At 43.2% G+C, this 27216-nt stretch overlaps 1 protein-coding gene and 1 long non-coding RNA gene across 8 annotated transcripts in view; one reads left to right on the top strand and one right to left on the bottom strand.

Annotated features, from left to right (window-relative positions):
- LOC310852974 overlaps positions 1 to 27216 on the bottom strand; it is a 472952-nt gene that overhangs the window by 341378 nt on the left and 104358 nt on the right. The window lies entirely within an intron of this gene.
- The window catches only part of GRID2 (glutamate ionotropic receptor delta type subunit 2), an 835972-nt gene that overhangs the window by 722864 nt on the left and 85892 nt on the right, over positions 1 to 27216 (top strand). For all 7 annotated transcript variants that reach the window (XR_014568339.1, XR_014568340.1, XR_014568341.1 and 4 more), the window contains exon 14: positions 8589 to 8755. Coding sequence is in view for 4 of the 7 variants with exons in the window: in XM_083756400.1 (XP_083612526.1) it covers positions 8589 to 8755 (167 nt within the window). In the remaining 3 variants the exon portion in view is untranslated. The remainder of the gene's footprint in view (positions 1 to 8588; positions 8756 to 27216) is intronic.

The following is a 27216-nucleotide window of genomic DNA, read 5'->3' as shown; positions in this document are numbered from 1 at the left end:
CACGGCAATGCCACTGCTGGAAGACCAGGTGTGCAGTGACATCCATGCCTACCAGCCACTGCTGAAAGGCAGTCAAACTGCCTGAGGTTTGAGTAGCTCTGGGAAACTTCTGAAGGCCACAAGTACTTCTGGACACTAAACTGAAACTGAACAAGAGTTTGCAACTCATTCATCACTGTTTAGGGGAAATGCCATACCTTAGGCCTTGCATTCAGAAAGTCCCAGTTTAAGTCACCAACATCTCCTGTTAGGGTTGCGGTGGGGGGTGTCTCCCGCCTGAAAGCCTGGAGAGCCACTGCCAAACATTGTAGACCACACTGAGCTGGATAGACCAATGGTTTGGCTCAGTATAAGGAAGCTTCCTAAGTTCCTACAGCAAAACATTAAAACTGAACTAAGGTTTTTTTGTTTTTTAAAAAAATGGAAATGAGGCTCTAGCTTGAAGGGAAAAAAGTTCTGGCAATGCACAACTGCACAAATCAAGTTTGCCCCATTGCTCTTCTGTTCATGCCCCCAGCAGCTTTGAAGAGTTCCTTTGAAGGGACTGGGAGTGAGTCTCAAGACTTAAGAGGAGAGAGCGATCTATGTGGGGAAAGCAAGTTGACACATGGGGCTGCTTTCAAGGAAGAAAAAAGGATCTGTACAGGATTTTGAAACTCTTTTGAAGTACCCTCAGATAATGCTGAAGATGTCAGACCAGGGAGGTCGATGCAATCTTGGGTTATTTGTTTAATGGAATCTTAACATCTAAATCAGCAATGGCCACAGTCCAGTACAAAGTTATGTTTCTATAACCTCATTGAATTCAAAAGACATAAGAATGCCTAATTCTGTGCTAGATTGTGTCCAGTTACTTTGGTGCAAACCTGGCATTGCTTACATCAGTTAAGGCTCCCCCTCCCCATAGCAAATAGGGATTTCCCTCAGCACCACAGCTAGATAATGGTGAAATTTCCCTCTGCACATCAGCTTTTATACCATCAATTATCATTTTGTAGCAACTGGTAATTATGAAGTTAAATATTGTCTCTTGATGTTATTGTATCTTTGTTGGAACTAAGGCTTCTTGTGGTTACTTTCATTTCCTATGTAGTTAAATAAATTGCACCACAAGTCTCTGTTGGTTTCTCATCCAGACGAAAGTCTAATCCCGTAAAAACCGCCTTGGGAGCTTTTCAGCTCTGTGTGGAACAGCAGGCTACATATAACTACCACAGATGGTACTCAATGCTAGTCCTACTAAGAGTAGACCCATTAGCATTCATGGAGATAATAGAATTGTAGAGTTGGAAGTGACCATGAGGGTCATCTAGTCCAACCCCCTGCAATGCACTAATCTTTTGCCCAACGTGCGCTCAAACCCATGACCCTCAGATTAAGAGTCTCTTGCTCTACTGACTGAGCTACCCTAGCAGGATAGCAAACTTTGGTTAATTAATTTCAATGGGTCTAATCTGAGTATGATTTAGTTGAAGACTATACCATAAATCTATTTGCATATAGACATTCAGCACATTCACTGTTGACCTTATGCATCTGATGAAGAAGTGTGCTTTTTGCCAAAGAAAGCTCATGCCACAGGGCTTGCTGCTGCTACTGCTGCTGCTGCAACCAGCTAACACAACTACTGTTCTAGAATGTGTTCCTGAATTCTTTCTGGAATACTTAGAAAAGGGAGGGGGTCTGCATACAAATGTTTCATGGCTGGAAGCTGCTGACATCTAGAATGAGGTAAATAAAACTGACACATAAAGACCTGATCAGAGACAAACTCCAGCACTGGGTAAAGCTGGTGTTTGTATGGAGGGAGAGCATTTTCTCTCTCTCTCCGGCATTCACTCATGTGCCTGCCTGGCCTGCAGCTGTGAGCCAAGGTAAAAGAGTATGTCATTCTATATTTCTGCCTGCAAAATGTATCTCTCTGATCTGCCTGTCTAATCTAACAGCATCCCTGAAGCACCACCGCTCTTCTTAACAGCAGTAAACGGTGTTGCAAAACACAAAGTGGTGGAATAGGAGGGCTGTCTCTTTTTTCTTCATGGAACGGATTAAAGCTATGAAAAATCTCTGTTTCATGTACCTGCTATGAATAAACAGAGTGGCCCTTAGTTCATCCAAGTGAATAGCTTGGAATCATGGAGGATAAGGCTAGGCATGATGGCTATGTTGTGCCTCCACGGTAGGTGGCAACAATGCTTCTGAATACCAGTTGCTGAAAACTGCAGGAGGGGAGAGTGCTGTTGTGCTCAGGTCCTACTTGAGTTTTTTCCACCGGCATCAGGTTAGCCACCATGAGAATAGGATGCTGGACTAGGTGGGCCATTGGCCTGATCCAGCAGGGTCTTCTTGTGTTCTTAAGAAGGGGCAGAGCTCCATCATAATGACCATACACCCATGTACACCCCACATCTTTAGCGTCTGCATGGGCTGGGTGTTGGGACTACCTTCTTCGACCTTCTGATCACAGGAGCGCAGGAACAGCAGAGCACAGCATTCCTCTGGAACAGGTCCTGGTGCAGTGGACTCACAGTTGCTATTGTGAGCACCTCAAAAGCAGCAGAGTAACGGAAACAAAACTGTGGAGGTTTTGTTGCATACCTAATTTTTTCCCTTACTGATTAAACAAATAAAAGAACATAACAAACATGTACGAGAGAGTCAGCTCTCTCATACTGCCATCATGTCTCTAGACAGATCAAAAGAAAACAGGCACAATGCTAGGGACAGAAGTCTGGAAGAGTGGTGTCCGCCCCCTCCTTTCTCTGAGACAGAAAGTAAAACAAACATGATCTGGTGATCTTTGCAATGGGAGGGCTGAAAATACTGACACATAGATCACATGTTTTGCAAGCAGAGTAGACCCAGGTTTAGTTCCAGTGTCAAAAGGCCTGAAGCAGCAAGCCTGGGAAACAGCCCTTTTGCTAATCCTGCTGGTAAAAGCAGGCAATGCTTCATGGGCTAATGAAATGACAGCACTGAGTGAGCTGGTCAGACTCAGTATCATGCAGCTCTGTGCATTCATATCTTTGGCAGGTTGACTATTAAACCCATGATTCCAAGCTGTTTACTCTGTTGAACTAAGCTGTATGAATGGGTAAAAATGGAACGGTATCGCATAGCACATCTGAACCTCTAAGTAAATACTGGGAATTGGCTTGGGCTGTTGACCACCTGAGGGGGCAGTGGCAGAAGCTAATGAAAAAACCATAGGAATGTTATCACCACTTCTAAAATAAACTCATGCCAAGTTTTATATAAGCTTATATAGTCGGATTTTGGAACTGATTTACTTGTTTGACTTATTTTATTGTAATGGGCAGGTAAGCAAATGTATAAACAGTCATGCATTTCATGCTCCCCAAAACTAGTGCAAAGCCTTTGTTCTTGGAGCAGCTCCAGCAGAAGTCTGGGATGGGGGATCTGTGGCCTCCAGATGGTGGTGACAGTCCCTGTCAGCATGGCCAATGGTCAGCAATGATGGGGAGTGTTCAACAACATCTAGAGAGCCACAGGTTCCCTATCCCTGCTCTAAGTAGAATCAGCCTTTGTGTGTGGCAGCTATGTTTCTTAAGTGTAGGGGAGTCCTAGAACACGTCATTGACACCCACTCATTGTGGACCTGCTGATGTATCACTAGTGACGTGCTTAGACATTTCCGTGGGATGCAAATAATGCAGAATAGATCCCATTATAGTGGCAACTCCTGCTGAGTTGTCTGAGACAAACAATAGGGAGTCAATTAATTTGGCTAGACAATCACTGTACTGTCTTCACTTATGTCCAGTGAACTGGAAAAGCAGAGATGGCCTTTATGAACTCGTGCACTCACTGGTTGGGTTTGTGATAACGGAATGGGAGATTTTCATCATATTCTCAGACTTTCCATTCCACCCTCCACCCCCACCCCCGTTTTTGCAGCCTCTCCCTGGTGGTAGATGTGTTAATGCTAGCAAAGTGTGGTGGAGAGACAAAGGGTATGGTTTGTAGTGCTAATGCTTTCCATCCTGATTGACTACAAAGTCATGATTCCTGCTGAATGACAATATGTTTCCTTCATGCCGATCTCGCTTTGCTGCTCCTGTGTGCTCGGGAGGTAGCGTGTGCTCCACATTCCAATTTGCTGCCACCCTGAAATGCCATTATCTCCACATGAAATGGCAATATAATGATGTGGAAATGTAGAATTCAGGAATACAAATCTGCCATGAGCAGTGAGTGATATTAGAATGATTGAGTTCCATCTTTGGCAGGTTTCCTTTTCACATGCAGTTGCTGGGTCATACAATACCAGGGCTGACTAAAAGGGAACTTAAAGTTCATCTACTCCAGCCCATTTTACTGAGACCCAGTTATAAAAATGCTATAGGTAGCAAGAATAATTTGGCCTTCATTCAGTTGAATATATTTCATTCAGATATATCCGCAGTATAATTTAACAAAACTTGATCACAGATTTGGAATTTAAACTCTTTGCTTCCCAGTCTTCTATGTGTGGCTACTCAAGGCTGCCTTGTCCCTCCATGACATCAGAGCAATCAGGCCAATAGCAATATCTCAGTAATGGGCAGGAAACCTGGGGCCCACCAGATGCTGTTAGACTCCCAACTCCCACCAGTCCCGGCCAGCATGGCCAATGGTCAGAGATCCTTGGAGTTGTAGTTCATCAGCATAAAGGGGCTAGGGGAGTTAGAGGTATATTAATTTGCTAGCTGAAGTCTGGGCAATGGTTTTTACCAGTAGACAAGGATAGGTATAAAGAACAGCTTCAGGCATTGGGTAGCAGCAGCCAGTGTTTCCAATAGAATGGTTTTCATCAGCTGCAGGTCCAGCTGCCCCTTTCATCATAGTTTCAGTCTCAACAATGTACATTCAGTGGTACCTCGGGTTAAGTACTTAATTCGTTCTGGAGGTCTGTTCTTAACCTGAAACTGTTCTTAACCTGAAGCACCACTTTAGCTAATGGGGCCTGCTGCTGCTGCCGTGCCACCGGAGCACGATTTCTGTACTCATCCTGAAGCAAAGTTCTTAACCTGAAGCATTATTTCTGGGTTAGCGAAGTCTGTAACCTGAAGCGTATGTAACCCGAGGTACCACTGTACACTGTTGTGGTTTTTTAAAAAAATGGCCAGTATGATTGAGTCCATAATACTACAAAGTATTTGCACCATGCTCTTGCTAAACATACTCGGAGCACTCACACACTGTATCCCAATAATTCTTGTCATAATCCTTTAATATACAGACCAGCTCTGTTGTCTGCCCATTGGAAGTGGGGTTTGAGGATAAGAGGCAATAATTTGCATAAGGCCAAAAACGAGGTGACATTGGAACCATGGGCTGCTAGCTCATGTCTCCTGTTCTGATTCTGAATTGCCATGCTAGAGATCAAAGCCAACAGTTGTGGGGAAACCAGGTGAGAAAAGAGGACAGAGGCTGCGTCGAAATCCTTTGTCCAGGACAGCAAAGTATAAGACTGCCTTCTTCCAAGATCCATAAACAGTTATTGACTGATTGACTGTATTTCTAGTCCACACTTTCCACTAAGGAGCCCAGGGTAGCATAGAACATGGTCAAAAGGATAATCACCTAGCAGTCTCGTACCAAGCATTGCTTAGGAATTCTAAGCAACCCAAAAAGCAGTGCAATTTTGAAAGGTTCTGTATGCTGTCTTTTGATTCCAAATGGTTGTATCCAAACATAGCTAAAAACCTGCTCCTTGATCTCATAAACCAAAATGCAAAATTTTGTTATGATAGCTTCAGAGGTGTCTGAAAGCATAGTAAATGGACAAACCGCTTTCCAAAATATAGGTATACAGGTAGATTATTATATAAACCAATACAAACATTTAAAAACAAAATAATATCAGCTAAAAACAATTTCTAGTATTGAGGAGTGCCAAGAAATCAAACCCTCAACCACGCTGCCGCAAAGGCCTTGACAAACAAGTGCATCTTCAAATGATGACAGGTAGGTAGCCGTGTTGGTCTGATGCAGTCGAAATAAAAATAATAAATAAATAATTGTCCAGTAGCACCTTAGAGACCAACTAAGTTTGTTCTGGTATAAGCTTTCATGTGCATGCACACTTCTTCAGATACGCTGAAGCAGAACTCACCAGACCCTTATATATAGTGGGAGGGTGGGGTGGGGCATTTCTCAGAAGGGTAGTAGGAGATGGGTGATTGGCTCAATGTGTATGGTAAACAGTAGAAAAAGTGTGGCATAGTTTCTTTGCATATTCAGTGGGATAAGTGGATTGTAGAGGGTTCTTAATTCTAAGACCCATTTACCATACCCATTGAGCCAATCACACACGAATGCACACGAAAGCTTATACACAGAACAAACTTAGTTGGTCTATAAGGTGCTACTGGACTTTTTTTTTCAACTGATGTCAAAAAGATAATGATGTGCAGGACAAACACAGCATTATGGAGAGGGGATTCCACAGTCAGGGTGCCACCACAGAGAAGTACCTACTCCGGCTGACTGGGCCATGTTAGTGTCAGAGTTAAGCTTGTTATGAGTCTTTACAGCTCTCCTTATTTCTGCTTCTAAAATTTCTCTCAGAAACACTTCTTCAGCTCTAAATGGAGATGCAGAAAATACAGTTTCTCTCCAGGCTTGCTTTGTTTACTTAAGAAAAGATGTATTGCTCTTGGGGGTGGGGTGGAGAGTAACACATCCCAAACAAAAGTGTCTCCTGTGTGTTACATCTTAGAAATGAGGAACTGGTCTGAAGAAGCACTTCAGTAACTCCTGTATGTAAACAGATTTTGCAAATATCATCTATATCGTCAAGCATGATATAATGATACCATGTGATTTATAATTCTATTTAGTCTGTGTGTGAGTATTTTTTTCCCCCATTCCCTTTTGGTTTGCCTGGCCCCAGACAGCCTGTTTTGTATTGTTTCTTTTATACTTAGCTGTTACATATTTATTCCATGTTGACTTTGTACATTTAATGAGCTTGTTTCCTTTGGAGACAGTGTAATTGGTTGGAGGTATTGAGGAGAAAGTGCTGTGTGGGACTAGGGAGAGAAAGAAACATGACTTCTCCAGGCAGCCAGAGAACAGGCGGTGTGTAGAAAATCAAGCTGGTGCTCTCGATGCTTGACTGACTGGTGGAATCACTTAATGGAAGAGCAGAACTTATATGTACGCCGCTGGGGAATAGCAGGTACAGGGAGAATATGGGGAGATGGTACAGAGTTGACAATCAGCTCATTTCTCATTCTTCCATTGCTTTTCAATAGGAATTTTCATTTTTAAGGGCAGAACTAAGGACACAGAGCTCCTACCAAAATTGGAAGTTCTGTGTGAGGTTGGCCTCTACCCCTGCATAGCTCAGAGCATCTGTTCTGCATGCAGAAGGTCTCTGGTTCAATCCCCAGCATCCCCCGGCAGAGCTGGGGAAATGCTCCTATCTGAAACCCTGGGGGTCCACTGGCAGTCAGTACAGCCAATACAGAACTAGATGGACTAATGGTCTTACTTGGTATCAGGCAGATTCTCCCATCATGTCTAGAGTGTGATAAATCTTGTGCTTGGGTATCATTGTGATGCATGCTTTCCCAGGCTTGTCAGTGAAAGCCACAATTGGAGGCCCTAAACAGAAGGCATAATGCATCATACCCTCCGACATGCCACAGAGGAAAATCGGGATGCACGCCTTTCAGGGCTCTTGCAGGAGCATACTCCCCCCCCCAGCACAGGCATCTTTGGGGACCATGCTCTTGCAGGAGCCAAAACAGGACATCCCAGGATCCAACCAGAAGCCGAAATGGCTTCTGTAAATCTGGAATATCCTGCTCAAAGCAGGACAGCTGAGTGGTATGCTAAATGACTGGGGGCCCAAGTATTTAAAGAAACACTACCTTTCCCAGATCCTTAAATCAGAGGTTGAGTCCCTTCTCGTTGTCCCATTGGGAAAATACATTGGGTGGTGAAGCCTTCTCAGTGGTGCCCTGGTTGTGGAATTCCCTCTCCCTTCACATATGTCTATTGCTGATATTTTTGGTGCAAAAAACCTACTTGTTTGCCTCTTCATTTATGGGGTGTAAGCTGCCATTGCAATTGGGAGCTGAAAATTGTTGTTTTTTACCATGTTGTCACCCACCTTGGAATCATTTGATGATGGACTGGCTAAATATATGTATTTAATGATAAATAAGTGCTGGAAGCTACATCCAAGGACCTATGACAATAGTAGTGTTTCTTAATATTGCCCCAATCCATGGTTTGAAGGCACAAAGTGCAGCTACCTTGCTGAAGCAGATTTAGATCTGGTCAGTGCCTGGATGGGAGACCTCTTCTGTGGAATCCCTACATGCATAATCTTGAGTTCCATCATGGAAAAAAGGTGGGGTGTGAATTAGGCAAATAAATAAATATGCTTCTGTATTGCAGGGAGCTTCTGACAGGGGTATCTATTCATCTTTTTATACACTGAAAATGGTGCTGGAGAATATCTACCCTCACTCAGCCTGATCAGCTTTCAGAGTGTATAATTTTTACCTCTTCTTGGAGCACTAGAAGTGAAATTTCAGCATTTGCTTTCCTTTTTCTTCTCCCCCAACCAGGTCAAATATGGAAACTATGCCTTTGTGTGGGATGCAGCAGTTTTGGAATATGTTGCTCTGAATGATCCAGATTGTTCCTTCTACACTATTGGAAACACTATTGCAGACCGAGGCTATGGAATTGCCCTTCAACATGGGAGCCCTTACAGAGATGTATTCTCACAAAGGTAAATTTTGTGTGTGGGTGGAACCTGTGATACGCCCATCTTCTTCTTTTTTCTGGGAGAAAAGACATGAGGCTAGGCATGAAATTGTGTGTTGTCATGTGTGGCTTTATTTCAGGAGTTTCTGTAAAAAGTGAGGGGAGGGGAGACAGAAGCAGTGTGACTACATTAGAACTGGGGCTGCATTGCAGAGGTCAAGAACCCTGAAGCTGGCTGATATTACACATCTGGGAAGCAGATCATGACAGCTGCATATAGTCATATTCAGAGACAGGGTTCCTTTTCCTTTTTTCTAGAATGAAATAATTTGTTTGAAGTCATTCTGGTCCAGACTTAGTAGTTGATGTCATCCAGTATGCTGTCTAATACAGCAAATGCTTTAGAGATGATGTGGATCATATTCTGTCCTACCAGTTTGTTTGTTTTTTAAAAAGTAATAACCTACCTGGGTGTTTGAAAAAAACATAAGAAGTAGCTCAGCTAAATAACATCCACTTTGGAATAACGTGGAGGGACCAACAAATTAAGTAAATGGTGGAGAGTGGGCCACACAAGACTCACTTCAAATTCCAGATATAACTTCCCTGGAGAAAGTAAAGGGTTTTTTTTTGGGGGGGGTGGCAGCAGGGAGTCTTCTGATGATCTCTACAGCAACAGTCAGTGTAGGGCATACATCTGCAATTGAAGATGCACATGAATATTGGCAACAGGACTTCCTTCCATAGAGAGGTTGTATTTCACTTTGGGAACCCATTGGAGAAAGGGTAGAAACAAGGGGCATAAATGCAATTCTGAACTCACTGTTGGTCACGTCTAGTTTTATGGGTCTCTTCAGAAAGAAGACACTCACCATCTTCATTAACTTCTTGCATTTATAAATTTAGCAAGCCAGATTTTTGAATGCAGTTCTGCTCTTGTCCATTTTCACAGCTTAGCACTAAGCTACAGAATAGATTTATAGCTGTCGTATATACTTAGATGTTGTCTACTATTGGAGGTGTCTTATAATTTCATTGTAATAACAGGCAAAAAAAATGTGGATAAAGTAATACTCCACCTGAAATATACAACACATTGTTTTCATAGAAATCTGATTATGTTCACTCTATGGTGACAGCTCATCCTGGAAAGCTGACCATTCTGTTAAGTTCCCACAATGGCTTGGCACAACACTCCATTGGGTTCTCTAGAGCTCCGTGGCGAATTTCTCATGGCAGGCAGCTTCCCAAACCCAGCTGCCATCAGAGAAAATGGGCAGGCAGGAGTGCCAAAGCAGGCATCAGCACCAGTGGACCCTGGCAGGTGCATGAAGGTATCAGGTGGTGCCTGTGGACAGGGTTCAGAATTGCCATGCCTGTGCTTTGGTATTAGGTTATATTTTTTTTAGACCTTCTGCTTATTCTTAAGGTATGCATTCTCTGAAGAACTTCCAGATGCATTTCAAAGGCTCTGAGGGGCCCCTTAACTTCACATTGTCCAAGTGAATCTCATTCAAATTTGTGGAGCTACAAATACTATGTTCTGACAGAATCACTGGTCCTATTTTCTCCAGTCATGTTTGGAAATACCTTTATATTTTAATATGGCTCTTTCCATATCCACACAAAACTGTTGCTAAATGTAAGCCCAGTGTGGAGGAATAAATGGGCTATCCCAACCACTGAAGTAAGCTTGAGTAAAGTTCTGACTGAAGAGTTCTGCTATTATAGCCCTGCTTTCTCTTGTCCTTGTCTTGTTAGGTTTTGGGTTTACAACATCCAGCAGAATTATATATTTGCTTTGCTGAGTTTTCTTTTGCACTGCCTTCATAATGGTTGTGCCTCATTATGTCAAAATGAATATGCCTCATTCTGGCTCCAGCCTCTATTTGTATTCACTCTTCTGTGTGCATTCGTCAGAGCTTTGTGCAGCTCTGTCAGACAGCTAGGCAAGAAATAATCAGCACTTCAGCTGTAAGCATCATTCATAGGGTTTGATTTAAATTACGCCTTGCAGAAATGCTTGTGTGCTTGCTCATGAGTCTTTCTGAACAATGGTTATTTTGACTGTGAAGTTTTTAAAGTTTTCATTTACCGTATTTTTTGCTCTATAAGACTCACTTTTTCCCTCCTAAAAAGTAAGGGGAAATGTGTGTGCGTCTTACGGAGCGAATGCAGGCTGCATAGCTATCACAGAAGCCAGAACAGCAAGAGGGATTGCTGCTTTCACTGCACAGCGATCCCTCTTGCTGTTCGGGCTTCTGAGATTCAGAATATTTTCTTTCTGGTTTTCCTCCTTCAAAAACTAGGTGCGTCTTGTGGTCTGGTGCGTCTTATAGAGCGAAAAATACGGTAATCCACAGTGGCTCAGTTCACACATCCTGACAAAACATAGTTTGGTGGGATGTCTGAATTGACAAAGCCCAGTTTAAGAAGGGCTTGCAAACCAGAATCAGAAACTGTGATGTGGAAGTGGAAGTATAGAAGCAGCTCCATGCCATGATTATACATTTTGGAAACTCAAATCATGGTTTGGGTTACAATGAACAATAATATTATGCAAGCCATGGTTTGTCATTGTTTCTGAACTGAGCCATTCATAAAGATGAGCATTGGGTAATGAATGGAAAATAGACAATTCAGACAACTGCAGACTTTGTGCATACAGAAAGATCTAAGGGGTTGAATGTATTTTCAAAGATGGTAGATTACTGACTGCCCTAACAGATTGGTACAATCTTCCTTCTGAGTACAACAAAAGAGATAAATTCAACATAGAATCACCATTGTCCAGGCTTTGATTATCCAGAATTCTTTATTATCTGAATTCATGTCTGTTTATACCCTGCCCTTGGACATGTTCCTTAGCATATCTTCTGCAAAGCCAGATTAACATTTTTGTAATGTCTTCCTCACTTCAGGCATCAGTACACCCCATATTAAGCAATCATTTGTCATGGCATTAAGGCTGTACAGTAAGTCACTATGAGTCACATAGACTATGCTTGCCTATCTCCTGTGCTGAATGGTGTGGATGTCTCCAGGCCCATTCAGTTTAAATTAGGCTGTACTTTATTTGGTTTTGTTAACATTAATTTCTACAAAATTCATTAAAAGCCAGCAAAAGGCATATCTTGCTCTGTAGCTATGCCATATTTATTAAGTGCATCTGTTACAGCCCCATCCAGAGTTTTTCCTTTTGGAATTCAGGATAGTTCACACAAACATGTGAGAAAGCCTTCTCACCTTGTCTTCATTCATGTACTTTCTTCCATTTCCCAATTTGTTCCCTGCTCTATTTGCAAACATGCTCATGATCTGGCATAATTTTACGACTTCTCACCTGTTACTAATATTCCCAGGCTGTCCTGTCCCAAGACTCTTGCATATGAAACAACCAGTCCTCCTTACCAATCACAGTTCTAATGTTGTTATGCTACAAAGAAAGTAAATGTGATGGGAGCAGGTAGTTCCAAGCAAAGTGACCCTCTTCAGGGGCTTCATGTGTGAGCTTCTAAGAAGTTCTAACTAGTACAAGGACTCCATTACTATGAAACATTTGTGTAATTTTGCCAGGATGATTAACACATGCCAGGGCTCTAACCAGGTATGCCTTGGGCAGAAATCCCAGTCATACTGAAGGAAAACCCATTCCTGAAATCTTAGAATCAAAAATCTCCAATTTGGAGATCACCTAGCCTAACCTTGAATCACATAATGATATTTACATATGATGGTTCCTACAACAGAGATTGGGGGTCAGTTTTCCATCTGAGCAACCTTCAGGATGACATTATGGGGGGCATGTTTAAAGGCCCCCTTCCTGTGTAGTGTAGTCTGGAAAGTAATCTGGAGGTTTCCAGTTTGCACCCAGAAGGAATTGTCTTCCATTGACAAGTTCCACACCTAGATGCACAGATGTTGGGCAGATGCCTAGATTCCCAATTAAAAAATGTTTCTGCACAGGGTCACTGATAAATGGCACCCACATGTGCAAAACTGTACCTTTTTTTGTTGGGCAAAATACACACAGGAAGAGGCTCATTCCTTTCATGTTCATGGCTCATGTTCTTTGCTTTGTTCTTGTAGGCAAGAGTTGTGCTTTTTACATGGGTGAACTATTCAGAAAAAAGGACGGTATGTTTGTGTGCCTTTTGTTTACTTGGGAACTGGTTAAGTATGAAATATAATGTAGGAAGCAGCTTTTAATCTGGATATTTTGGATTTCCACCCAGTTAGGTTGCCCTAGTGGAATGCCTCATATCTGGATGAACAGATGTTTGCAAGATCTCTAGAGGTGAAAGAGACTGAGGAAGAGAGATTTTTGAATTAACGAGAAAATAATTAGATGATCAGTACTGAAGACTGAGTCATAAGGGGAGAAGGGCCATGGATGCAGAGAGGGCCAATAGGAATGTTGCTGATGAGAAACTAGAGAGCAGTTTTTAGCAAGCAGATGCATCAATGGCAAGTGTTCTTATGAGAGAGGTTTTTCAAAGCTCCCTTGGCACAGTTTTCCATGACTGCTCTCATGTGGGTTTTTCAAATCATCCTTCGTCTTTCTGATGGGAAAGTTGAGTTGCTGCATTCTAAGTACCAATGGAGATAAATTTGTGCTGGGTGGAATTAACAAACGCTCACATGAATATTTCAAAATTCTTAATGTGATAGGGAACCCATTTGAAATCTGATGGCGTTTCATGCGTTCTCTCTCCCTCTCCACCCCTCCGCCAAGATAGGGAGAAGGAGAAGAAAGGCAGTGTTTGTGACATAACAGGATTTCATATAGGTAGTCAGCTTCGCAGTGTTAAAACCTGTAGGTGGCAATGGCATGGGACTGCAGCATACACTGGAGTGACAAAGGGGTGTTAACTGACTTACACCATGCAAAGAACAGCTTTGTTGACCAGCCCAAAGGCTGAAGTGTAGATGTCTGAGGGAGGTAATGGAGGTCAAAGCAGAGTGAGATCTAGTTGGCTAAGGAAGGTTCTGAGGTCAGTTAGTAGAGCATGAGACTCTTAATCTCAAGGCTGAGGTAGCTGAGGGAAATAATTTTAGGTGCACGATCCTCGTTGCAAAGGAAAAAGGGACAAAGAATTGAAGAAGGGACAAATAAAAGAGAAAACCTGGGCTAGAAAACACCTTTCAGTGCCTTAGGAATAATGAGTGTATACTGTTGACGTGAGGTAGGGCCTATGCATTGCAGACTGGTCCATTAGGGCAAATGGATCACTGCTCCATCAACTTCAGTCTGCCTTCCTTCCACCTAATAATAATAATAATAATAATAATAATAATTTATTATTTGTACCCCGCCCATCTGGCTGGGTTTCCCCAGCCATTCTGGGTGGCTTCCAACTAAGATCACACATTAAAAACTTCCCTGAACAGGGCTGCCTTCTGATGTCTTCTAAATGTCAGGTAGTTGTTTATCTCTTTGACATTTGATGGGAGGGCATTCCATAGGGCGGGCACCACTACCGAGAAGACCCTCTGTCTGGTTCCCTGTAGTTTTGCTTCTCGCAGTGAGGGAACTGCCAGAAGGCCCTCGGTGCTGGACCTTAGTGTCCGGGCAGAATGATGGGGGTGGAGATGCTCCTTCAGGTATACTGGGCCAATGCCGTTTAGGGCTTTAAAGGTCAGCACCAACACTTTGAATTGTGCTTGGAAATGTACTGGGAGCCAATGTAGGTCTTTCAGGACCGGTGTTATATGGTCTCGGCGGCTGCCCCCAGTCACCAGTCTAGTTGCCGCATTCTGGATGGTACTGCCTACCAGCTTCTTCCTCTTCAGTTTCAGTGTTGCCTTTGTATATCTCAGGAAGGAATAGGATGGGGGCAAAGCTAGAAATAGTTGGCTTTGCCTGCCATTGGCTCTGTCATCGCCTACTGCTTGTCCCCCTGCTTTTCATCCTGCCAGTCCCAATGAGCATCAGCCACCACTGGACCTATAGTAGGTAACACATTGTAAAGCTTATTGAAAAGAGAGCCCTGGAAGTGAGGGTGGGAAGCGAAAGGGGCTTATGAGATGGCATGGCTGAAGAAAGGAAGATAGAAAAGGCAGCAGGTCTGGAAGAAAATATGGTGAGAGTATTTCAGCAATGGAACCAATGGACAATGGAACCAATAACCTACCTAGCAAGATTATAATCTTCCCCTTGCATTAGGTCTTCAGTCACCCAATGGGGATTGCCGTTTCTGGAGTTCCTGTATTGAGCAAGGGGTTTGACTAAATGACCTGCAAAGCTAGTGTTGTGTGATGAAAGAAGGGGAAAGCAGAGGAAGCTGAGTGAGGAAGTAAAGGCAGCAGCTGCTACTGTCTGACTGAGAAGGCCAAATTAGTAAGGACTATATTAAGCATTGTAGGTTGAGTGGTTGGAGGGAAGGACCAGCTACCTTATTAGCAGCTATGGAAAAATAGGAGGTGAAACCAGATTTTGAGAAACACAGGCAAGCCTGGTAAGGATAGAAATTGTTAGTATGTTATGTTTTTTGCATGTATCTCTTGGACGTGGGTGGCGCTGTGGGTTAAACCACAGAGCCTAGGACTTGCCGATCAGAGGGTCAGCGGTTCGAATCCCCGTGATGGGGTGAGCTCCTGTTGCTCGGTCCCTGCTCCTGCCAACCTAGCAGTTCGAAAGCACATCAAAATTCAAGTAGATAAATAGGTACCTTCCTCTGGCGGGAAGGTAAACGGCGTTTCCCTGTGCTGCTCTGGTTTGCCAGAAGCAGCTTAATCATGCTGGCCACATGACCCGGAAGCTGTACGCCAGCTCCCTTGGCCAAAAAAGTGAGATGAGCGCCGCAACCCCAGAGTTGGCCATGACTGGACCCAATGGTCAGGGGTCCCTTTACCTTTACCTTGGTCTGAGCCTTAGAAGCTTTGGCCACTCTTGTCCCAAACTATGGTGGCCTTGATTGTCCTAGCCACACCTCTTTGTGTTAAAGATTCAGTTGGCTACTTGGAAAGCAGTCTGCAAATAAATATTTATGATTTTTCAAGTGCGTATCAGCATTTTGGGGGTTACGAAACAAGCACAATAATATGTGTTGACAACACAATGGGAACAATTTACAACTTTGGTTATAGGTTTTAAATCATTTTAACCAGTATCATTTACTTTCTTACCATACTTTATGGAGAGTGAGTTTGCTCTCATGACTTCAGTCCAGGATAAAGAGCTGATGGTATCTCTTTTCCTCTGAGGTGTTGCAGTGTTTTTTGTTTTGAGATTACTTAAGCATCATTAGGCCTTGGTTAAATTGCATTAGAATAATGGAAAGAGATGTGAAACTGGGGATGATAATTAATAAAACAAATCATACTGGGGAAGTACTTTAACTGGATAACTTTTGAGGTGCATTTTGACGAACCGTTGGCACTTCCATTTAAGAAACACCATTAGGCCTAGTACAAATTAGTCTAACTGATAGAGAAAATTAAATGTTTGACTGGGGAGAAGGGAAATGCCAGGAAGACTTTGTGACTCATTGGGAGCCTCTTAAAGAGATCAGAATAATTCACTGAGCAGGCATTTGCCATTAACTCTTTCCCAAAAGGATTTCTTTGCATCTTCTGCCTTTCTGCACAGTTTAGTCAATTACACAGAAGCACATTCTGAGTGCCCAAATGTTATCATTGTTTCACATTACGTCAGGCAGTGCCAGCAAAAAGCATCTAGCTGTTTGAGGCAGCCCAGTAAATGCCTCTCAGTGCTATGATATCCTCTACCTCCTCCCTTATTCTTGAGTTTTCCCTGCCATTGCAGTGAAACAATACTGTTAACCCTATGATGCCTCACTCTGAGGAACAATCCTTTGTCCATAGAGCTCTTCCCCTGGCTGAGACTTTGAACAAGTTGGGACAAAATTGCTTCAGAGAGTCCCAATTGAGTGGCCCAGGAACCATATTAAAGTACTGGTTACCCATGTCATGGGCTGCATGGCACTGATGTGCATCACCAAATGAGTATGGCCAGCAAACACTTCCATGTGCACACACACTCACCACACATAAAAATAAATAAGTAGATACATAAACACTTGTGGGAGGATGGGTGGCTGGGCAGGAGGAGAAACTCCGACTCTGTGTTATTATGGTCAGTGAAAACTCTGGGACCCTTTTTATTGCTCTGTGTGTGCCTCCCTGTCCCCTTCTGTTATGCATGTCTGCCTACCTGTATATATATGTGTGTGGTGAATATGTATTTGCATGCACGTGTGAATTGTCTGTGCCTACTTTGGCTATGCAAATCAATGTCATAGCCACTCCTTGGGTCTAAAAAGATTAGCCACTCCCACTTTAGACAGTACTTGCAACATACACACACAAACGTAGCAAAGCAGGGGCTTCCAGAATCTTTGCTCCCCATTACACCCTTGTGATGGAGAGCCTCTCACTCCACTATTCTCTTGGGAGAAGAAATGCTTTGGTTTTGTTTATTGTTAAAACTCAGTGGAAGGAAACTTTCCTTCAACCTCAGTGTTGTAATGTGGAAGGCCTCCACCCAAACCCAATGTTGTGATGGGGCCTGCAGATTTCATATAATTCTGCCCTGAGGCAGAAATTAAAGGAATTGGGAGGCCCTCAAATCTACAGGATCCTAGCACAAAAATCCCTGAGCCAAATTTCTCTGTAATTTGACAGTTGTTATCCATGCAGGAGCAGCTAATATACTTGCTATTTTCATACAATTCTGTCAAGAAATATTGTTATAGCCATTCCAGCCCCACTTGCTCCCCATAATGAATGTGGTTCATTTTTCCACTTAAGATTTGGACTTGGACTGTGAACTGAATTGGACTCCTTCAAATACACTTCAAACCTACTCCTGTTCTTTTTCTAAAACACCAAAGTGAAATCTAAACAATCTTGTGTCAGTGGACACCCCTACTTCTTACTATTGGCAAGCTCCATATCGCCTTCTGGAGTGGCACCACTGTTAGAAGGACTTAGAAGAGAGAGAAAACATAGAGGTGCATTCCAGACCATCTAACTATGATGTCCTACCAGAGGCAGAAATGGTGTTTTTCAAAAGCAAAAATGAGGTGCCAAAACCCAAAAGAGGGTAGTGTGTCATCTGATACAGCTTTGTAGACTGTGTCCATCCTACAGACCATGGGTTTACCATCACTGGCCTAAAGGTTTATATATTATTTGCCAACACAAAAAAGCAGCAACAATTGAGAACTCCATGCCCCACAAAGACCTTGAGGGAGAGCTAGAAGCAGAATAGGTGGGCAAACTGCTGTCGGGTTTTGAAGGGTCGGAATTGAGGTAGCCTCTGACATGCACAACTTCAGCTTAATACGTTACAGTTTCTCTTCCATTCTGTTCCCTCACCCCAGGTCCCTGGCAAGTCATATTGCTTAGAATACATTAGAATCCATTTTCTTTCAAATAATTATAGTGGCATAAAATAAGTTGAATTGTATGGGCGAGTTCTAAGCAAATGTCCCACAGTTCAGTGGGGATCAGCATGCGATGAATATTAAGGTCGCTGTTCAGTCCTAGGCCTTAAAAATCAGCAGTGCACTGTGTGAAGTATCAAAAAAATGGCAGGTTTAATCAGGGCTACATCATGCAAAGGCCTATATTTCCTATAGAGCTGTAGCAATTGTTCATTTCTGTTCATGTCCCATCTACTGTGAGGTCAAGGATAAGGTGACGGAAAAGAATTCTGATCTCATTCACTTCCTTCCACTCTCTATTAACAGGCCAAGGATCTTCTGTTCTGCTTTCTGATCTACACCACAGATGGTCTTAAAGACAGAGAAGAGAAATAAGATAAATTTCATAGATTTCAGAGGTTACTGGCCTTGTAACTGCAAACATAATTGGGAGCTTCCAGTTCTCAGAAGTGTCTGATGTCCAAGTTACTTTAGTTTGGGATATAAATGGGGGGGGGGGAGAGAATGAGACATTCTTCAGATTACCTTTAATTTTATCGTAAAACAAGCAAGTGAAAGTGTGAGTGGATGCACACAATTTAATGGTTTTTCCTACCATTTTGAGATCCTGTTACCTTCAGCTCAACCAGAAATTAATCAACAAGGCTCACATAGAATCATAGAATTGTAGAGTCGGAAGGGACCCTGAGCATCATCTAGTCCAGCTGCCTGCAATGCAGGAATATGCAGCTGTCCCATACAGGGATCGAACCTGCAACCTTAGCATTATCAGCACCATGCTCTAACAGGGCTACTGTTGCTGTTGTCTAAGACAAGGGTACAGATTCTCCTATATAAAAGCCTCCTAAAGGCTGTCTTTCATTGTTTGTATTTCACTGCCTGTCTTTTAAGGACACATTAGTAGCCATTTATTCCCCACCCTTTAGTCTTGAATGAGGTGGTGGTTCCGTGTTTGTGAAGTGCCCTCGCTGGTAAGGTGCATCTGTCTCCCCCATTATTAACTTTCAGGAGGAACTTAAAAACATTACTATTTATCCAGTATTGTTGAATAAGCTGGCAGAGGGGGGGGGGGCTTGCCCAGAGCTACCTGTTGAGTTCACGGCAGAGGCAAGATTAATGCTGTGCCTGGGGGGGGGGGGGGTCTGCATTCTTTCCACCATTCTCTGGCAATTAATGAGAAAATGAAAGATGCAGTTAAAAACTATCAGGGGGTAAAGATAATTTCAGGGGAATCCAAACAAATGGGGTACAGGATTTTTGTTGCACTTATCTTAGTTTAAAGCCTAACAAGGGATGTTTGAGAGAGTCTTTTATTTTATTGTACAAATCATTTCTCGGTGGTTTGCAATCTGCAAGGTTTCTTTGACCCCATGATGTCCACATCTGGGTGTTGCTGTTGTTCACCATCATCATCAAGTAATTTTAGAATTGCCTGGAAAGAGGAACAAAAAAAGAAACAGAAGCATTTTTTCCTAAAGGGATTAAAGATTTTGAGAAATCAGGAGGACAGTGTTCAGCACAGGCAAGATTCAAACCAGGGACTTCTTGATTCATAGCTCAGGCTGCAGTCTGTACACACACTGAGCAGAGGATAAGCCTCACTGAACACAGTGCATTAGTTAACATGTATGGGATTCTGCTATCAGTATCTTTGCAGTACGCTACACCAGCTCACTCCAGAAAGCTGCAGCCCTATACATCATCTTCCTCCTATCCTTGTGAGTTAATCTTGCTAAACTCAGTGGGACTTACTTCTGAGCACTGTATACTGCCTTCTGTATAAACCAGGCAGGGAATCTGTGGCCCTCCAAACTCCAACTCCCATCAGCCTCAGCCAACATGGCCAATGGTCAGAGAGTTGCAGCCCAACAACATTTCCCCCACCCCAGGCACAAGTATTGTCCAACAAGAATGCTAAATTTTCTGGCGCTTCAGATGCTAAATTTATCGTGCTTCTCTGAAATGCGTCATATCAACATTTTATTTAACTTTCCACCTGAAATAAACCCATAGATCCCAGTATGGCAACACTCCATGGTAGACATATTGATACTGATGGTGTTCTTTTGTGTTTTTCTTGTTACTACCCTCTCCAGTTTTTTATTCTCTTTGTATATGAATCACAAGAACTGCTCAAGAATTACTGTGAATCACTGAAACACAAAAGCTTCGAATAACGGGGAGGAGGAAGCTATTTCTGAAGTGGTTGCCTTTCTTTCCTTGGTACTACAGAAAATGTGGCTGTTTAAGGACAAATCTTCTTTTTTAAAAAAATAATAATAATACAGCCAGCATAGTCCATTTGCAGTGATATTGGAGGGACTGAAACGCTATCTGACCTTTCCAAGGGAATAAGTGTGATGGTGTAATTGGACTCTTCATCCCTAACTGTTGTGACCAAAGACAAGAAAGAGAGGGTGAGAGTAAGCTCTCCAATTTGCTGGGGCTTTGTGATAACTTGTTAATAGAAATTTGTGGCCCTCGGAAGTCTAGCACTTATGCACAGCAAATCATAAACAACTGAACAAAAGAGAAGACAAGCAGAGGTAATCTCTGCAGAGTTCTCCGGTTGCTTCTTGCAGATACAAAACATTGGGGGAAATAAGTGCTACAGAACGAGAAATTTAGTCTTTGTCACTTCCAGTAAACTTGGAGAAGAAATGCCAGAAATTAGATGGTATTCCCAGAACTACAGACAGGTCAAATCGATAGACTGCTAACAGCAGCTTAGCTATGCCAGAGGGTTGAAAGGGAACACAAGGATGTCAAGTCCAATCTCCTGCCTAGATGGAAAGGCATCTCTTCACCATGCAATGCCCCACTGCGCCTCCCCAGCCCAGCCAGAAATCAGCTTCCACAGACTGTCACATGTACAGAGGGAGTGCTTGCCAAGCCAATAGCAATTACTCAGGCAAGCCAAGGCAAATACTATGGATGACAAAATGCATACCTGTTTGCAGCTTGACGTGGCATTTCAATGGAGAGATGGTTGCAAGGGCAGCCAGCTGTCGCTTGTTGCTGTTGTTTTATAGAAAAAGGAATTGAGACGAATGGCAAAGATCTAGCGTGGCTAAAAAGACACAAGGAGCTGAGTCAGGCCATTGGTTCATCGAGCTCAGTATTGCCACTGAGTGGCAGCAAGTATACAAGGTTTCAGATAGCAGCCTTTCGCAGCCTTTCCTGGAGATTTCAGGGATTGAGCCTGGGGGTGTTCTTTTTTAGCAGTCAGAGTATTTGCTACACTAGTGAGCTAGCCAAAGTCAGCACAATTACTATTTTTTTTCCTACTGAGGTGAAGGGTCTCCTTTTCCTCACCCCCAATTCCACATGCAAAAGCTAACCAGACTGGTAATTGACTCTTTCTTAAACAGTGATAAGAGCAGTTACAGATAGGTAGCCATGTTGGTCTGCCATAGTCAAAACAAAAAAATTCCTTCCAGTAGCACCTTAAAGACCAACTAAGTCAGTTCTTGGTATGAGCTTTCGTGTGCATGTGTATCTGAAGAAGTGTGCATGCACATGAAAGCTCATACCAAGAACTGACTTAGTTGGTCTTTAAGGTGCTACTGAAAGGAATTTTTTTGTAGTGATAAGAGCCTTATGCATAGTCAAACCATTAGTCCAGCTTACTTAGTACAGTTTACACAACAGCAGCACTCCAAGGTTTTGGGCTGGGAATGTGCCTGGAAATGCCAGGGATTGAACCTGGGACCTTCTGCTTGCAAGGCAGATGTTCTACCCCTAAGCCACAACTCTTTCCAGTGGTGATAGCATGGTGCCCTTCACTACATCTGGGGGATGCAGGTTAGTGTAGGGGCACAAAAATGCATAGCTCCAGAAGAGGGGAATGATAGGAGGGCTATCATTGCACAAGCCTAACATCTGCCACCTAAGGCAAGCTCTTCGCTCTGTCTAATGGTAGGGCTGGCCTTGAAGTGTTTCTTCTATGATTCCAGGTTACCCTGTGCCAGATGCCATGCACCCAGTACTAGGCATGCGTGGCTGCTGGTGATTGGTTATTTGGAAGTAAATGTCACCAGAAACATGGGGGGGGGAGGCAATATAAAAGAGTATTTGGGATGATTAGGAAAGGGATTGAAAATAAAACTGCCACTCTAATAAAGCCATTATAGAAATCTATGGTGTGATCACAGTTGGAATACTGTGTACAGTTTTGTTCACCTTACCTTAGAATGGATATTATATAGCAGGAAAAGTTTCAGAAAAGGGCAACCAAAATTAGCAAGGCACTGGAACAGCTCCATGATGAGGAAAGGTTACAACATTTAGGGCTTTTTAGTTCAGGAAAATGAGGAGTTGGAACCATGATGGAGTTATATAAGGTCATGCATGGTGTGAAGAAAGGAGAGAAAAAGAAGATCTTTCTCCCTCTCATTTTACTAGAACAATGAAGTCAAATGTTGGAAAATTCAGGATAGACGAAAGGAAGTACAGTGGTACCTCTGGTTACTTACTTAATTTGTTCCAGAGGTCTGTTCTTAACCTGAAACTATTCTTAACCTGAAGCACCACTTTAGCTAATGGGACCTCCTGCTGCTGTCACACTGCCGCTTCGTGATTTCTGTTCTCATCCTGAAGCAAAGTTCTTAACCCGAGGTACTATTTCTGGGTTAGCGGAGTCTGTAACCTGAAGCGTATGTAATCCGAGGTACCACTGTACTTCGTCAAACAGCACATTGTTAAACTATGGAATCTGCTTCCATGGCAAGAAGTGATGGCCACCAACTTGGATGAGCTTAACAGGGAGTGAGACAAATTTATGGAGGATAAGCAGTCAACAGCTACTGATCATGATGGCTGTGCAGTACTTCCAGCTTTGGAGGTAGTGTGCCTTTGAATACCAGAAACAGTGCTGCAGTTGCTCTCAGGTCCTGCTTCCAGGCTACCCATAGACATCTGGTTGGCCAGTGCGAGAACAGGACACTAGGCAAGATGAGCCTTTGGTCTAGTCCACAGTGAATCTTCTTTTGTGCTTCAGAACTCTTTGCTGCCTAGGGAGTGACCTGTAACCCTGGTGCCTCCATACAGAGTTGGAGGCTCCCAGTTCTAGTATATGCATTGTATATGCATTGGTTCCTGATCGGTGGCTATTCTCTCCTATTAGATTCAGGGTCCTCCTCCTGACATCTGAAAGATATATAGGGTAGGTTCCTGTTATAAGGGAAGAAAGTAGTTCTTTTTTTCAGCTTTGTTACTCTCCGTATGTGATTCTGAACACAGTGCTAGTCAAACAAATGCTTTGTACAATTTAGATCAGGTTTGTGTTATGGTAGCTGACCTGCTGAGAATGTAAGATTAGCCTGCTGCTAACGTATTTTCCTCAGACAAGTGCTTCTCTTGGAGACAAGAAAACCTTTCCTCCGTTCTAGAATACAGACAATCGTATACTAAAATGGTAACTTAATATGGCAGTCGTGTAACTCCTTGATGAATAAATGGTCTGAATTGTCCCGTCAGGCAGTAAGGAGAAGCTTACCAATAAGTCATTTGCTTCCCTGGATTTTTGTTTCGATGCAGGATTGTGGAGACTTCCTGCACCACTTAGCAGGGCAGCACAAGGTGATGGCTGGCCAAGTGGTTAAATGCACACCATGGTAAACTGCCAATTGGTACTCACCCAGTGCCACTTCCATGTTATGAGGGGCCCTTGGACAATATCTTCTCAATGACGGGCCCTCCCTGAGTATTCCACTTCCTACTGGCCACCATCACCTGCCCTTTTTCTCTGGGTGCAGTTTGCACCCACTACCCATGGGGAGAGAGCAAAGCTACTGGACACTGCTGCTGCTAGACACTGCTGCTGCTACTTATTCACCCAGTAGCACAATGGGTTAGTGCTTCTTGCTGTTAACCAGAAGGTTGGTGGTTCAAGTCGACCCAGGGATGGCTGTGGGCAGGATTCCTGGATTGAAAGGAGTTGGATCAGATGATCCTTAGGGTCCCTTCCAACTCACCAGTTCTATGATTCTGTGGTATCAAAGAGGATAGGTGAACTCAACCCGGGGTGGTACGTCCCATTTCACTGCTTGAGGCAAAAGGGGAAGTGCTACCCTGCTCTACTCCACAGTCCACCTGCCCCACCAGTACCACCGCTGTGCCCAGCCTCCACTACACTGCCCACCATGTTGCCTCTGCCAGCAGCAGAGAAGCAGCACCAGTTTACAGTGAGATCTTGCAGTGAGATTTCAGCAAGGTGGCAGGGCAGGTGAAGCACCCACGGGACTTGCCACCTCAGGGGATACCGCCACCTGAGGCGGCTGCTTCACCATACTTTGTGGATGGGCCAGCCCTGAATGCAACAGAGATATAGCAAAGAAGAGCAGCAAAAAGACTCCAGTGGTTGGCAGTGAGCCTTCTGTAATGGAGTGGACCTTGACAGGTAGCCAGTGATGCCAAACCCTGATGCTGGTCTTCTGCATTCACTCCTTAATATATTTTTTTTTATATAATAATTTTTATTAAGGTTTTCCAAATTAGAACAAATCAAAGCAAATTAAATCCAATCTATTGCCAATAACTAGGACTTCCCCTCCCTACCCCCTCTTGTGTTCCAAATCTTCCAAATAAGCAATTAAATTCAACAAATTCTTATCCCCAAATTACACTCTTCGTCAATAACCCAATTTATCCAAATTCTCGTCCCCTAAGATCGATCTATACCCTTCCACGGGTTTCCCCCTTTCGAACATAGTACAGATGAAAATAAGATAAATGTAAATAATAATTTTACAGCCTTTGGATTCCAATTTTCCCTCCCCTCTTTCCCCTTTGCGTTTCACCTATCCCTCCACTTCTAATATCTTCCTGGAGTTCCCACATTACACTATATCCCTCCGGTTCTTTGCCAGTCTTTAATTACGGATGTCCAATCGTAGAAGGAGTCTATCAAATAAGGGCCCATTTCTTCTATCCAGGTTTTTATATCCAGGAGTAAAAACTCCAATTTTGTATCCATAAGCTTGTCAAACCTGAATATCCCAAATGTTCCCCCAGTTCTGTCCAGTTCTTGTTGTTTCCTTGTTCTTATCAATCATTCTCCTCCTTTTTATTTCTCTGTTCTCCCACAGAAATGTTCTTTTTCCAAAACTTTCTAGTGTCTCTGCAGAGGTTTGTTATTCTTGAAGCAAAGCATTACATCATGTTCCTTTCATTTTCCAACAAATAGTTCCATTGTTTCCTGTAGTGTGTAGACCTCTGTAGACAAAATAATGTTCCATTCCTGCAGTTTCCCAGGAGATTGAAAGTTCCATTCAACTGTTCACATTTCCTGTGAAAAACACATGCAATGTCCCTCGGCTCCTCTAGGTGGATTGCAGTAACAAAGTTCCCTTCCAGAATCACATCCACCAGACCAAGTAGCTTGTTGACCGATATTTAAAACAGTTTGTATTCAATTTGTAACAAATATAACCGGCAAAGTCCTCATAACAAAGTCTCTATTTTAATCTTCCTTTTTGACAGCTCTTTGACAGCTGTCAAAACCTCCATCACTTTTCTCCAGGCAGTTTCACGAATCGCTCCAGGGATTCCGGGGGGGTTGCTTTTTTTAAAACAATTCCACTTTTCTCCTCCAGCTCAATCTTATAATTTTCCCTCGCGAAGTTGCTGATTCGGCAAGATAAGGTTACACTCGATCTTAGTTGTCCAGTCCTTTGTTTTGGCTCTTCTACAATTTAGGGGTAGGCTGACTTCCTTTTTTCCACCTCCCCCGTTCGCTCCGAATTTTAAAAATTTATCCCCTTTTTTTTTAGTCCATATTCCAATTACTCACGGGTTCTTCTTTAGAGCCGAATTTTCAATAGAAGAAGTCAGCGCTCTCCGCCGGATGGCATGCGGCTGCGCTCGGCAGGGATAGCAGAGAACTCAAAGCACCACGCTTCTCCCCGGCACCCGATCCGTAGCCTTTAAAAAGGCTCCTTCACGAGTCGGGAGGGCGCTAACGGTGCCAGCCGAGTCTCCATGTCCACGGCCTCAATCTGGCCGTGGTTTTTAAGGGTCCCCGCATCGCCGGTGCGGTAGGACCCAGCCCCTGCCAAGCCGGCTCCCTCCGGAGCTCGGAGGGAGCCCGCCATTCGGCGATGGCGCCGACCCGGAAGTCCTGCATTCACTCCTTAATAAGGTCTGTATCATCATTGTATTTATTAATCACCTTTCCGTCCACAAGGGCCCTAAGGTGATGCTACTGCTGCTGCTATTTATATACGACTTCAGACTGATGTATCTAAGCGGTGTGCAATTAAATTCAGTACATAAAATACAGAATACATTAAAATGCAAACCACTAATTCCAACTGCAGCAACACCATATGGATACATAACATCAAGGGCAATGTGTGAAGGGGTAAAAAAAATAAAAATACAATGAAGCATTCATCATAAAAAGCTTGGGTAAAAAGAGAGCTTTTCTATAAATATGTACAATATTGTGGTTAAAGAACAATAGAGACAACACCAGTTTCAAAAGAACTAAACAGATGTTGTTAAAATCCACCCTCATTCTTTTCCTTGCATACCAGACAGCTTGCTTGGAATTCACACCTTGGTGTTCCAGTTCCTTAATGTCTTCACAGAACTTACGGTGTCCACTGCTACAAGATTTTCTACTGTGTTTGTTTGTATGGCTGGTGTGGCACACTCAATGTAATGGTTCCTCTGAGTGAAATGCTATGCTTTCGGCTCAGAGCAGGCAATTTAAATAAGTGTGTGTGTGTGTGTGTGTGTGTGTGTGTGTGTGTGTACTGCTTGAACACATTTGTAGCTTTGAGTGCAATAACTCCACATCTAAAGCTGCCCTTAAGGAGCTTGCGGTCCTCCAAATGTGGCTGAACTGCAGCCCCCATCACCACTGACTATTGGTCAAGCTGGCTGCGGCTGATGGGAGTTGGGAATCCAGCAACTTCTAGGAGGCCACAGGTTCCCTACCCCCATGTTAATTCATTGAAATGTTCCTTTAAGCCTGCATATTTTAAGCTGCTTATCCACTAGGAGTGAGGCGAGGCTTTTTGAATATTTTAAATAAATACAATCATAAATGGTCAGGAGACAAAAGAATATT

Source organism: Podarcis gaigeae (assembly GCF_964106915.1).
Source record: "Podarcis gaigeae genome assembly, chromosome: 9".
Classification (NCBI taxonomy): Eukaryota; Metazoa; Chordata; class Lepidosauria; order Squamata; family Lacertidae; genus Podarcis; species Podarcis gaigeae.
Note: the sequence above shows the minus strand (reverse complement) of the source record. Positions and strands in the feature narration are given on the sequence as shown.